The following is a 15,428-nucleotide window of genomic DNA, read 5'->3' as shown; positions in this document are numbered from 1 at the left end:
CAACTGAGAAAGGCTCTTTGAGAATAATGATGATGCAAAATCTTTTGTGTCCTTGCCCGTTCACTTTTTCTCAACCCCTCTTCAGATTCTAGCAGTTTGTTTTTTCCCTTCCCATCTTCCCTCTTCGTATTCCCTTCTTCTGAAGACTTTGTTGGTAGGTTTAGATAATTCTCCAGTTTAAAGCATAATTTGTGTTGGAAACCACTGCTATGAATTGAATGTTTGGATCTCCCCCAAATGCATATATTGAAAACCTAATGCCCACGATGATGGTATTAGGTGGGGCCTTTGGGAGGTGCTTAGGTCCTGAGGGTGGAGCTCTCATGAATGGGATTAGTGCCCTTATGAAAGAGACCTCTGATTGCTCCCTAGCCCCTTCCACCACATGAAGATACAGCAAGACACATTAGATGCCCACGGCAGACTGGGTAGCAGTCTGTAACACGGAAGAAACCCTTCAGCAGAACCCTTCCATGCTGGCATCCTGATCTTGGACTTCCAGCTTCCAGGACTGTGAGAAACCTGTTTCTGTTGTTTATAAGCCAACCACCTTATGGGATTGTGTTATAGCAGCCCAAATAGACTAAAACAACCACTAAACAATTCATTTAGCTCTAAGGTCTCCCCACCCCTGCCAGTTAGTCTCCTTTTCATATGGTGGCCACTCCTCATAATTTTATTCCCAATTAACTTGTCATATCCTGCATTTCTCTGTAAGAGTCTTAAGCAAGAGGAATATATTTTGACACATTGAATGTATACTAGTTTGTATATATACTTAATTGGTTTGTTTCCCAGGAATGCAAAAAGATGGAAAAAAGCAGTATATCACTTCTGACTATTTGGATCAGATGTAGACAAGGAAACCCAGAGTGACCTTCCAAGCAACTAGCAAATGATCCTTTACCCTTGCATATATAGCCATATCTATCTACTGTCTGTCTGTCTATCTATCTATCTATCTATCAATCAAATTTCCTTTCTGATTATATTCCTTTTTCTTCTACACTCTTCATTCTCCCTATGTTCACTCTATTCTCTCTCTCCTACATTTGCTTTAGATCTACGCTACTCTTGGACATTCCTTAACTCTCCCGACATTGTTCTTTGCTGAAAAGCTTACAAGGACACAGGAGCCTGAAAGAAAATGGCACATTAGGGAAACCACACATGACAGGGTGGCCAGAGCTAAGAGGGCATTGGAGACAATAGCAGTAGTGAGGTGGAGAGACCTATATCGTGAAGGACCTTATGAAATAGTACACCTTCATTTCAAAAATAGGAAAAACACAGGAAATCACAAAGAAAAATAACTACAAATTCCACTACCCAAAGATAGTTACTATTAAGATTTCCATGTTTTCTTCTAGATCAGATCTCTGTGGAATAGGGATACAGAGTGGGAGTTAGTTGTCTTTGTTTTTGTGTGGAAGGGGACAGCAAATAGTTGTGGTTGTACTGTATATATGAATTCTGGGTTTTTTTCCCCCAACATGGAAAATTGTTTATTGCCTTAGAAATTATTTGGTTAACGGGAACAGAAATGCCTTAAAAGTAAATCAAGTAAAAAGGATGTTTTTAAAAAATGGTAGAGGATAATTTCACAGGGAAGGAAGAAGGCATTGAGTACAGCTTTGCCTAATGAAAGATGGAACTGTCTCCATTATTCTTTTGCTTTCTAGAGCCGTGTGATGTCTCATCACTGTTTCTTTCTGCACATATTCTCTCTTGTCGGGCTTCATTTTAGATGGGACTTGTTTGTCTGTTCCACTATTATGTAACTCCAGCTCTGGCTCAACATGACCTTGCATCTTGGCTTCCCTAGATGACTAGGTTTCAGTGTCTAGGTTTCTGACAGAGGGAGAGAGAGGGGAAGAGAATATGATTGTCTCCGAGGTTGGCTATCCAATTCTGCTCCAATTAACTATGACTGCAAGCAATGCGGAGTGGGGTTGGGACAGTCGTAGGTAAGGATGCTCTGTCCAGGCTCTGTGCTGAGAGTCAGTGATCAGCATAATATGCTTATGTGGTTTAAAATTCTTAATCTGACCTCACAACATTCCATAGAACGAATGTATTATGCTCCTTCCATATTTGAGTCTGCCCTTTTAGCCAATGGATGAGTAAAGAGATTGGGGAGAAGGTTCCTTGGGTGAGAAGGTTTTAGGGGAGAAGACGGGAAGTATCAGACAGCACTTTTGCTCACACTTCGATTTAGTCAGAACTCAGTCATATGACCATACCTAATGGAAATGGTGACTGGGAAATGTAGTCTGTGTGCCCAGGAAACGAGAACATGGATGTTGGTGAGGAGCAGTTTCTGCCTGAGGCTACTTCTTTGATTTTGAGATTGATATTTCACAGGACAGCCATGCCTTTTGTCAATTTGTCCCTCAGAGAAATGTTATACTGGATAGGTTAAAGGACTGATTTTGGTGACATTTCTTTTTTTTTTTTTTTAATTTAAATCCAAATTAGTTAACATATAGTGTAATAATTTCAGGAGTAGAATTTAGTGATTCATCACTTACATATAACACCCAGTGCTCATCCCAACAAGTGCCCTTCTTAATGCCCATCACCCATTTAGCCCATTGCCCCACCCACATCCCCTCCAGCAACCTTCAGTCTGTTCTCTGTATTTAAGAGTCTCTTATGGTTTGTCTCCCTCTCTGTGTTTATATTATTTTTGCTTCCCTTCCCTTATGTTCATCTGTTTTGTATCTTAAATTCCACATATGAGTGAAATCATATAATACTTGTCTTTCTCTGACTGACTTATTCCGCTTAACAGAATACACTCTAGTTCCATCCATGTTGTTGCAGATGGCAAGATTTGATTCTATTTGATCACTGAGTAATATCTCATTGTATATATATATATATATATATATATATATATATATATAAATATATATAAATATACACACACATATATATCACATCTTCTTTATCTATTCATCGCTTGATGGACATTTGAGCTCTTTCCATACTTTGGCTATTGTCGATAGTGCTGCTATAAAACATTGGGGTGCATGTGCCCCTTTGAAACAGCACTCTTGTATCTTTTGGATAAATGCCTAGCAGTGCAATTGCTGGGTTTTAGGGTAGTTCTATTTTTAATTTTTTCAGGAATTGCCATACTGTTTACCAGAGTGGCTGCACCAATTTGCATTCCCACCAGCAATGCAAAAGGGTTCCTCTTTCTCTTCATCCTCACCAACATCTGTCATTGCCTGAGTTGTTAATTTTAGTGAGTGGCATTTCTTATATTATTTTATGGCATTATAAAGCATGTTTGCCTTTATTTTTTTAATTTTTTAGAATTTATTTATTTATTTTTGGAGGGGCTAGGGGCAGAAGGAGAAGGAGAGAGAGAATCCCAAGCAGACTACACCATCAGCACAGAGCCCGAGGAGGGGCTCAAACCTACAACTTTGAGATCATGACCTGAGCTGAAATCAAGAGTTGGGTGCTCAACCGATTGAGCCACCCAGGCACCCCACATTTTTGCCTTTAATGTACATATATGAGTAAGACTTACAAATCAGTGAAAGCTAATGTAAGGCAAATGTTGATCAACACCCTTCAGAAGGTGCATTAGAATGATAACCTATATTTTCAACCTGAAGAGCTTAGTGGGAAATGCTTAGGATCTCTCCTTACTGTACTCCTTTGTAATTATTTTGAAACCCTCTTTCTTTAAAATAAGGTGTCCTTGCTAATATAGATTACAATTCAATTAAAACAAATCATACAGAAATGTATGCCATGTCAACTGGCTCATAAAATAAATGAAGAAAATACCTATCTGTAGAAAATGAGGATGAATAAAAAGATAGTCAAGGTATATAATACTCTGCCCACTACCCACTCCTCTAAAAAAATAAATAAGTAAATAAGCCAAGTAGCCAGTGAAACCAAGTCTATGAAACCAACAGGTTGCTCTGGTAAGGAAAATTGGGAATGGACTTTCAGGTTTTGTAAAGAGAAATATAATTTAATTTCTTTGCAAAATCAAGAAAATTTTTAAATTCCTAGAAAATTTGGGATCTGGTTTAATTTTAAACATGTGCTCATAAATTTTGCATAGGTCACCTATTTATTCCCATTTAAAATGGTCCCTGTTAGGAGATGATCTCCTGAAAACTCTGAAGTGACATTCCACTATTTCCTTCTTGGAGATGATGTATGTACAATCATAAGAGGATTGAAAATCTCACCCACCAATAGCTTTCTAAATTTTTTTGAGTTTGAAGGGATCACAGCTTTCACACCATACTTTAGGGCCTAAAGTACTATTCAGTATAAAGAAAATGAAAAATTGGCAGTTACTTATCTAGGTAAATAATCTTTATGTATTGGTCTGAGCCTTTTAATACAAGAACATTTACATTCATAGAAAATATGTAAGTTGATATTTGCACCTCAACTGGTGTAGGATTTTTTAATATTGTTTTTTAAAGAAATTTATTTTAATGTTTATTTTTGAGAGAGAGAGAGAAAGCATGTACGAGCAGGGTAGGGACAGAGAGAGGCAGACAGAGGATTCAAAGCGGGCTCTGTGCTGACAGCAGACAGCCGGGTCGATGCATGGCCCGAATTCACAAACTGGGAGATCATGACCTAGGCTGAAGTCGGATGCTTAAGCGACTGAGCCATCCAGAGTTCCCTAAGAAATGTTTTTTAAGTTTTAGTTATTTATTTTGAGAGAGAGAGATGCCACGAGCAGGGGAGGGGCAGAGGGAGAGGGACAGAGGGAATCCCAAGCAGGCTTTCCACTGCCAGCCTAGAGCCAGACATGGGGCTCAAACCCAGGAAACCACAAGATCGTGACCTGACCTGAAACCAACAGCCGGGCACTCAACCGACTGAGCCACCCAGGCACCCCAATACCAGTTTTTTACATTGAAGTTACATCTATAGAGCATGGATCTAACTTGGAAAATGAGAATGAGAGGGTGTCTTCAAAGGGCATTATTATAAAGTAGAGGATAATTATTTATTCTAATCTATGTTGGGGCCTACTAAAGCAACTTGATCAAATATAGAATATGTGATAATTTCTTTCTCCAGCATACGTGTATATATATGTATATATGTATATACATATATATGTATATATATATACATACATACATATATATACGTGTATATATATACATATATATGTATATATATATGCCAGCACTCCTAGTTTCAACTTATCTCTGAATATCCTGTTATAGAAATGTTTAATTTATATAGGAAAGTCTGATACACTATTACATAAAAGCTGTTCTGATGTCTCCCATGTTCTAAAAAGGGAGACATGACAATTCACGGTGTACCTTCCTGATATCAGTTTGTCATTTCTGTAATTTTAAGAGTTGAAGCAAATATTTCCATAAAAACATCTTCAGTGGAATGCCAAACTTACATATATTCACTGTGAAAGGAAAATGCCAGATGATCATGTGAATTAAGATTTTATTACCTTAATGATTAACATTATCAGTGATATCATGAGTTACTATGTGCACAGTGGTTAAGTAAATGCGTCTTATTGTTCGTGCATGAATTTAAAAATATTTATGGAGCACCTATGGAGTTTGCTAGGCACCATTCTAGATGCTTAGGATACAGCAGTAAATAAGTCAGACATTCCTAAGCTCATGTAGCTTATGTCTAGTAATCAACAAAACTGAAATAGATTCCCAGCTCTGTCACTTACCAGTTGGGTGACCTTGGGAAATTTATTTAACTTTAATAGCTGATTCTAAGCCGCCTAAAGTATGAAATATGGATAGTACCATCTTCCTTTATAGGGTTATTGTGAGGATTCAGTGAGAAAGAAGCACAAAGTACTTTAGCAGAGTGCCTAGCACATAGATGTTGTTGCTGTTGCCATTATTATTAGAAACAGTTATTTTTAATTGTTAATATTTTTTATTAACAATCATTCTTTCATTACCCAAATGTCTTACAAAAAAGAGGTGAAATATGAATCAACTATTTCTTTCACTTGTTTCTTTTAGATTATGTGAAAACAAAATGAAAGCTTATAGTTGTCCTTTTGCATTCAATAAACCAAGAGATATGTGCTCACAAGTGAAACTTATTTTAGAGTTCCCAAGCCTCATTCATTCCGCACAGTGAATCAAGTGCCTTTTAGAAGAAGCGAAGGCATCATACAAATCAATATATGCTCATTGAGTACCTCTGAAGTATGAGACAACATACCTAGAAATTAAGGCTTGGTCCCTGCTCTCAAGGAATATACAATACAGGCAGGGCAGATATTCTAATTAAAAGAAGAGAGGGAATAATAGCCACAAAAAGAGTTTAAAAAGAGCTCTCCCATTAGCTACTAACTACCCCACTTGCAAAATTATAGTACCAATCTAGACTATAGAGTATTGCGTTCAAGGATAAATTGTAGGACTAATGCTTAAGCCTAGAAAAATTAAGGCTTAGATAGGTATCCTGAAACTCTTTAAAAAGAAAAAAAACACTTAAAAATTATGGACAACATGGAGAGAGGATAAATTTTTTTTATAAACAGTATGTAATGTTTGGAGCAGATGTATGGGCAGGGATGGCCTTAAAGTTTGGAAGAAAGAACCCTTGAGCAAATAAAATGAAATCTTTCTTTATGTAGCTGTTAGTAGGGAAATACAATTTGTTACCACAGGAGGTTGTCCAAGCTGGTAATTCCACTGAGATTCAAGAAGAGTTTGGATAAATACTCTTTGGAGGAGTATTTATTCTAAAAAGGAGTATGAGGAATGGGCTACTAAAGAAAAGCTAGATATGTTGAGGTTGATAATCTTGACTAGTAAACACACTTTTCTGCAAAATAACACTGGGTTTTCTTGTCAGAGAGGAAAATGGGGCTGTGACCCAGCATGACATTTTTTTAAAAAAATGTATAATGTTTTTAGGGACATAAGAATAAATACGTGTGAACAGAGATTTCTCCAAAGGTTATATAAAAATAGTCAATAAGCCTATGAAAAGGTACTCAGCGTCACCAGTCATCAGAGGAATGCAAATCAAAACCACGATGAGATATCACCTCACACCCATTAGGGACTACCATCAAAAAAAAAAAAAAAATAGAAAATGACAAGTATTATCAAAGATGTAGAGAAAATGGAGCTCCTGTGTGCCATTGGTGGGGTTGTAAAATGGTGCAACTGCCATGTAAAATGATATGGAGGTCCCTCAAAAAATTAAAAAGAGAGGTATTGTATGATCCAGCAATCCCACTTTGGGGGTATATATTCAAAAGAATTGAAAACAGGATCGCAAAGAGATATTTGCACACCCATATTCGTAGCAGCATTATCCACAATAGCCAAGAAGTGGAAGCAGCCCAAATGTCCGTGGACAGATGAATGGATAAAGAAAATGCGGTACTGTATTTACATGTAATAGAGTCCTGCCTTTTGAAAAGGAAGGAAACCCTGTCCTATGCTACATGTGAGATACCTTCAGGACATTATGCTAAGTGCAATAAACCAGTCACAAAAAGACAAATAGTGTATGATTCCACTTACATCAGGCATCTAAACTAGTCAAATTCATAGAAAGAGAGAGCCAAGTGGTGGTTCCCAGGGGCTGAGGGAAAGGGAGAAAGGAGGTTGTTTAATGGGTATGGAGTTTCATATTTGCAAGATATTGGTTTCACAACAATAAATGCTATTGAACTATACCCTTAAAAATAGGATGGGGGCACCTGACTGGCTCAGTCAGTAGAGCATGCAACTCTTCATCTCAGGGTTCTGAGTTCAAGCCCCACGTTGGGTGTGGAGTCCACTTAAAATTAAAACTAAATAAGATGGTAAATTTCATATTTTGTGGTTTTCTAATCACAATAAAAATGCATTTAATAATTTTTTTAAAAAATAAGAAATGCCTAAATTCCACCATTCTATCTGAATGTAATTTGGCCATAATAACTTGACTCAAGGCTTTTTCATTGCAATCTTCTTTTTTATTTTATTTTTTAAAATCAGCCTCAGCTGCGAACTGGAAATAAGTTGAATTCCTTCTTCTGGGTATAAAAATGAGTCAAATGCTTATAGCTAAGGGAATACAGGTTTAGCTATTCGTCTCATAAGCATGTTTACAAGATGTAAAAGAAAAAATTTCATTGGTTATTTATGCATCTGTTGTTAGAAAGCTGTAGATTTCTGTCTATTTCCTATAGAATTTTAAGTGCCACATTAAATCACATTATTTAGTGCTAACAGATACCTTCAGAATTATGTAGCATGAGGGGTTTAAAAAGAGAGAGTACATTTTCCCCTTTTTTATAGATGATTTTAAAATCCTTACAGGAGCATTTATTATATTCCCACTTACCACCACTGGGTCTCATCAGTCTCGAAGATATTTTTTTTTTCAATTTCCTTATATGCCCATTTCCTTTTGGCAATATCTTGCTTTTCCTTTTTAAATTTGAACTTGAATATTAAAACAGATGCAAAGGAGAGTACTACTTACACATAAACTCTTGAACCGCATTTTTATCATTTGCTCTGTGCAAAAAACCCAATTGTATGAAATTGATAGCAACATTTTAGTATATCCTCAGGTCCCCAGGGAAAAGCAATGTGCTTAGACAGATGATCTGATTTTATGAGCACATAGCTGAAGTCTAGCACTGCGCATTTGTCTTTATGCTCCTACTTTTTTCGGGGACTATGAAAACACATTTAGGCAGTAGTTTCACTTTCCAACAATGGATTGCAAGGCCTAGGACAATGCGTAGCATTTGCAGTGCTGTTTTTCATGATGCACATCAAAGTATAGATTCCTTGAGCATGAAATCTTAATCTCAGCTTGTTAATAAGAAAACAGGAACCTTAGTATATGAACTCATTTTATTATCTACTCTCACTGAGGACTGTGATTTGGATTCCACTCAAATACGAATTAGTGTAAGTGTTGCTCTGCTGTGACTGCTGAATTTATTCATTATGCTGTAATATTTTACTTATGAAACTGCATTTGTAAATCCTTTGGTGTATGTCACGATGAAATTACAGTGCTCAGGGATATTGATTATTGCTTGTAATTGCCATCATAATAGCCAACAATTCTCTGTCTTTCTTTGTCTTTCTTCTTCCCCTTAATGATATACCAAACCAAATCAATATCCAACATATGGGGCCACTTACATTGTCTCTAAAATCCAATTGTTCTCCTTCATAAATATGCAAAGGATCGAAGATTTTATCTCCGATCACTGTGAAGAAAACACCCCATACTGCTGGGTTTCCCTTTTACCCCATAGGAACATACCAGAATGTTGCTGTGCAGGATTGGTTTTATCCAAAGTGACATTTTGTCACCTCCAGAGTAACTACCAGGTCGTGGTGAGGAGATGGGGAGGTTACTCCACTCTGCTGTCTCTAAAGTGCTACACTTCTTGCTCTCTAGTAAATTAGATACCCAAAGGGGAAAACATAGCCTGGGAGAGCTAAGCAGGCATTAAAGAAGAAGTTCACCTCTTCGTAAATGGAGGAGACCATTTCAGGGATTAAAGAGGAAGTACAATTAAATGGAAGGAGCATAATGCTGTGAGTCACTTTTTTAATATATTTATTCTTATTTCTATTATATACTGTTTCTTCATTCTGGGGATACATTAGGTGCCCTGAGAAGCAGCAATAACTCCTTTATGTTCTTAACAACTAAAGGGTAGCTTCTTTGTAATGCTTCCCTATTCATCCAGAATAGTTAAGATGGTCTTTAAAATTTACTCTAAGAACATGTGACATAAAGAAAAATAGACATGTATTACATAGTACTGTCGGAGCACATTGTATTTGGCCTGGATCAGTTAACCCAAGAGATTAGAACCTGGTAGTAACCCGGTGAAGACTGGTTAGCAGGTAGCATAGGGGGATGGAAATAGCACTCTCTTTTGAAAGTTCCCGATTCCAAGCTCATTTATGCCATTAACTACCTATGTTACTTTTAGGTAATCCATTTCATTTTCTGGGCCTCAGTTTTGCTAACTGCAAAATCAGGGCTTTGGGCTATTAGAACATTACTGAGTTTCCTTACATCTCTGTGATTCTGTAGCTGGCATTTTCACGCTTGTCATTGGTCCCAAGAGAAACGGTAAAAGTGTGACTCGATTCAGTATTATCCACATGCTTCTTCTGTGTCCGAACAGGTGTGGGTTCTTATCTTACCACGTCCACTAACTGCATAACCCTAGTATAGTGTACTGTCATGTAGTGGTTAAGAGCCATGGCTTTGGGGCTGGCCTGCTTGTGTTTGAAACTCAGCTTCACCATTTACTGACTGTGGGACCAGGGAAAACTGAACCTCTCTGTTCATTGGTTTTCTCATCTGTCGATGGAGATATTTCCTTTAATGGGGTTTTAGGGAAGAATAAATGATCTAATAGTTTATAAATTATTTAGAACAATGCCTGGCACAAGTAAGCACTTAATGAAGTTACCTCTTATTATCATTATTATGATAACTACTATTATCACCACCATTTTATTCCTACTAAACCTCTTCTGGTGTCTGTTTCATCATCTGTAAGATTAGAATAGTATCAACCTCATACGCGTATGAGAATCAAAAAATTGCACATAAGGTGCCTCGGTGTCTAGCCTTTCTAGGCGCTCAGCAAATCGTGTTTATGTAAATAGAACGGACTACGGTGTGGTTGGTGTTAAGCAGTGCATTTTTTCCGTTCACCCCACCTCCCGTCTTCTTGATACTTGTTACAAACGCAATGTAAGCTCAAGGCAGAGAAAATATAAAAAAAAAAAAATACTCCTATCCCAAAGGTAACCCAAGTTACTATTTTTCCATGAACATATATTTTTTTTATTTTAAAAATTGTATCTTGTTGCCCATACTGTTCTGAAGCTGCCTTTCTTCACTTGGTGATATTTGTAAACACTTTTCCTAGTGAATATTCTTTTACAGCACAATTTGTGATGGTTGTATAGTATTCTACTATGTGTTTGTAAAATAGCTTACTTAAGCAAATACCAATTATTGAGCACTTAGGTGTTTATTTTGTGCTATTACAAATAGAACTGCAACAAACAACTTGTTATAGAAATTGTCAGACACATAATTTCCTAGGGATAAATTCCTCTAGGCATAATTATTCAGCAAAGAATAGGCATATTTAAAGTCTTCTGACACATAATCCCAAATCGCCCTCCAGAAAGGCTTGTGAATGTGTTCTATTCTCAGCAACCGTGCCCTTTAAATAACCTTTACCCTCATGATACTAAAGCAAAATCCTCTAGTGTGGAGATTTTTCATTAACTGGCATGTTATGTAGTTGTTTTCTCTTTTAAACATATGCTTTTCTCCTTTAAGCATATATGCTTTTCTTCTTTAACACTGGAAATTGGAAAGCATTCTTAATGTAGGCTTAATGATTTGTGCATTTGGTCGTATGTGACAAGGTGATGTTGGCTCTCTATTTTGTGGAGGGGTTTTGTGTTGTAGTAGTACATTAAAATGTAGCACCATAATGTCTTTTGCTTAGCAGTGCATTTTACTGCCCCTGGTGGCACAGGAGAGAGGTTAAGATTAAGGACTTTGGAGCCAGAGTGACCTGGGCTCCTATTCTGGTTCTGTCATTCACTTACTAGGTGAATTTAGGAAAGTTTTTTTTTTTTTTTAAGTTTATTTATTTATTTTTGAGAGAAAGACAGAGACAGTGAGCAGGGGTGGGGCAGAGACAGAGGGAGTTAGAGAGTCCCAGGCAGGCTCCACACTGTCAGCACGGAGACAATGCTGGGCTCAAACTCATGGACCATGAGACCATGACCTGAGCCGAAATCAAGTCTGCCCCTTAATTGACTGAGCCACCCAGGCCCCGCTAGGCAAGTTTCTTAAACCCCTTTTGGCCTCCATGCCCTTAAATGCACCATGAGGATCATAATGCAGCCTATTTCCTATGAGTGAAGACTGAGAGAAGCATTTAGCACAATGCATGGCACACAGCACTCAGTACGTGTAAAATATGTACACGAAAACATACTTCCATGTATTTGTTTTTGGCAAGTCCTTCCATGGCAATAAATCATTACTGTTTATGAAATATCTATATTACAATAGTCATGAGCAGTCAATAATCATCCTGTAGTAATTCAAACATGACAGCAGCACGAAGTTCTGGAACAGGCAAAACTAATGCATGTAGAAAAAATGCTAAGTAGTGGTTGTCTGGGGGAAGTGGGGTAAGGATTTACTTAGAGAGGCAGAAGGAAACATCCTGGGGTGATGGGAATGTTCTGTATCTCGATAAGGGTTTATGTTGCAAAGGAGATTACATTTGTCAAATCTCAGCAAATGTACACTTAAAATTTGTGCATTTCATCATGTATCATTTTTTATTGAAATCTATTTACATACAACATTGTGTAAGTTTAAGGTGTACAGCCTGTTGGTTTGATCCATTTATATTACAGTATGATTGCCATTGTCACATTAGTTAACACCTTTGTGACGTCACATCATTATCATTTCTTTTTTGTGGTGGAGATAATTAAGATCTCTATTAGCAAGGTTGATGATTCTAATACAATATTGTCGTCTGTAATGACTCTACTGTACATTATGTCTTCAGGAATTATTTATCTACTAGTTGCAAGTTTATGCCCTTAAACATCCCTGCTGTTCTCTGACCTCTCAGGCCCTGGTGACCACCATTCTGTTCTCTGGTTTTATGAGTTCGTGGATGGACCTCGAGGGCATTATGCTAAGTGAGATAAGTCAGACAGAGAAAGACAAATATGGTATGATACCACTTATATGTGGAATCTAAAAGAGTTCAACTCATCGTGTATAAATGTTATATTTCAAAATCTGTAAAAAATATTGAACTCCAGATAATATGCAAGTTGAAATATATGAAGGGAAGTATACTGATGTATGCAATTTAGTTTGAAATGCTTAAAAACTAAGATGGACTGATGGATGAAGACAGGAACAGAGAGATGGGGAAATATGTGGTAAAGTTAGTACAGTCATATGTCTACTGTAGAATCTAGTTGGTGAGTATATGAGTGTTTCCATAAAATTTTTTCAACTTGGCTGTATGTTTGACAACTTTTATAATAGAATATTGCTTGAAAATATGTCTGTGAAAGCTAATCTCTAAATAAAATACTGGTTTCTAAGACAGTCAGATTTCAAAAATGCCGGATGATATTTCTGTTTTTGAATCAACTCTTGAGTATCACAGCTAATGAAAAGGAGCAGTATAGCAAATAACATCAAACGTGGAACGTTAACACTCAAGGGTTTGAGAAATTCACTAGCCAGCAAGTCAGGGAACAGAAGACCTCTCTCTGCCTCCTAAAAGCGTAAATGGAGAAAACAAAAGGAGACCACCAAAGGCAGTTCGGAGTTAACTTGTTGGCATATGACAATTTCATGGGGACACTGCAGGTTCTCCTGAGCTTTGTCAAAGCGTGATTGAAATTCATGTACTTGGTGTCTTTGTGACAACCGGCTTTGGTTTTATAGCCCAAACTTTTTGTTTCCTTTTTGCAGGCATTTCCTGTTTAAACATGGATCTGGCTCCTCAGCTATCTTCAGTGCAGCCAGTCAAAACTACCCTCTGACGTCCAATACCGTGTACTCGCCCCCTCCCAGGCCACTTCCTCGAAGCACCTTTTCCAGACCTGCCTTTACCTTTAACAAACCTTACAGGTGCTGCAACTGGAAGTGCACGGCCTTGAGTGCCACTGCAATCACAGTGACTTTGGCTTTGTTACTCGCCTATGTGATTGGTAAGCCTTTGTTGCCATGTCTCTTTTCTTCTCAAAGTCTTGTTTCGCTTGTGGTGGAGGTGGGGGAGGAGACTCTCTCTCAACTCTGGGGCCCAAAATTTGAACCAAGCCTTAGTATTATAAATAACAGACGGATTTCTAATGAGGTGGTTTGGTTTTTTTTTTTTTTTTTTGCACTTCCTAACCTTAAATACTGCTGAGGAGAGTAAGGAATGCTCCTTGAGAAGAAATATTTATACTACTAACGCAGTCTTATTGATTGCAATTACTGTAGTTAACCATTTTCCCTTCAATTAAAAGGTTGTTATGGTTTTCTCATTAGAAGTCATAAGTACCAATCTACAATAGCTTCTTAAATTATAGTTAAACAATAATACTGCTACCAGATTTTCAGGTAGCAATTTCATTAAAGTAGTAGTTATTTGGAAGCTATCAGAAAATCCAGCACATAATTTCTTCCCAAGAATTCAGTTTTACACCGAGATTTAAAAAATGTATTCTTCTTTTCACAAGGTAAATGGCTTGCAGAATTGTATGGATACTGTGTTTGGGGCGGTAAAGGAGAAAACAGTCTTGAGGCACTCTTTCCACGTTTAAGAAAAATATTGTTCTGGAGTCACCCTGATTAAAGTCCCCCTCACTTGATAGTAAATTGTATTGATTTTTCTGGATGGCATTTTATTTTGACTGAACATTAATTTCCTTGCTCGAGTGGTTCTGCAGTCTCAAATGTAAATTAACTTTGGGCGCCTGGGTGGCTCAGTCGGTTAAGCGTCCGACGTCAGCTCAGGTCATGATCTCACAGTCCGTGAGTTCGAGCCCTGCATCAGGCTCTGTGCTGACAGCTCAGAGCCTGGAGCCCGTTTCAGATTCTGTGTGTCTCTCTCTCTCTGACCCTCCCCCATTCATGCTCTGTCTCTCTCTGTCTCAAAAATAAATGAACATTAAAAAAAAAATTAAAAAAAAATTCTATTACATACTTTGAGACTTGTTTAATTAGCTTACATATTTATTTATTTCATAAGTGAAAATAGAACATTTCAGTCATTGCAAAGTCTGCCTTTTTTATAGGGTGAACAATGTCATATGATATCGACATGACATTAAGGCAATATAGTGCAGTCATTATGAACATGGATTTGCAGACCTCTGCCCCTTATTAGGCATGTTACCTTGGGCAAATTATTTAACATTTTATGGCCTCCATTTCCTTATCTGATAAATGGGCCTAAAATAGTGCCTATAACATAGAGTTGTTATGAGAATTAAATGAGTTAATGTAACAGAAGAAGTTGGAATAGTACCCAAAACATAGTAAGTATACAATAAATGTTAAATATTATTATTGTTGTTGTTGTTATCATCATTCTCTTTATAACTGTTATTCACTATTTTTTAAAAAGTGTTTATTTATTTATTTTGAGAGAGAGAGAGAGAGAGAGAGAGAATATCCCAAGCAGGCTGTGCACAGTCAGCACAGAGCCTTATGCAGGGCTTGATCTCACGAACTGCGAGATCATGACCCGAGCTGAAACCAAGAGTTGGACACTTAACCGACTGAGCCACCCAGGCACCCCTGTTATTCACTATGAAAATTCAGTGGCTCTCAGAGTTAACCATGTTTGTGGCTGTATCCCAGCATCGAGATCAGTG

The 15,428-nt window shown here is 37.4% G+C and overlaps 1 protein-coding gene across 1 annotated transcript in view; it reads left to right on the top strand.

The window, feature by feature from the left end:
* The window catches only part of TENM1 (teneurin transmembrane protein 1), a 777,891-nt gene that overhangs the window by 455,246 nt on the left and 307,217 nt on the right, over nt 1-15,428 (top strand). Inside the window, exon 7 of the mRNA XM_049644834.1 lies at nt 13,537-13,775. Within this exon, the coding sequence (XP_049500791.1) occupies nt 13,537-13,775 (239 nt within the window). The remainder of the gene's footprint in view (nt 1-13,536; nt 13,776-15,428) is intronic.

The sequence above is a fragment of the Panthera uncia genome, chromosome X (genome assembly GCF_023721935.1).
Source record: "Panthera uncia isolate 11264 chromosome X, Puncia_PCG_1.0, whole genome shotgun sequence".
Taxonomy (NCBI): domain Eukaryota; kingdom Metazoa; phylum Chordata; class Mammalia; order Carnivora; family Felidae; genus Panthera; species Panthera uncia.
This window is presented reverse-complemented; position numbering and strand designations above follow the sequence as displayed.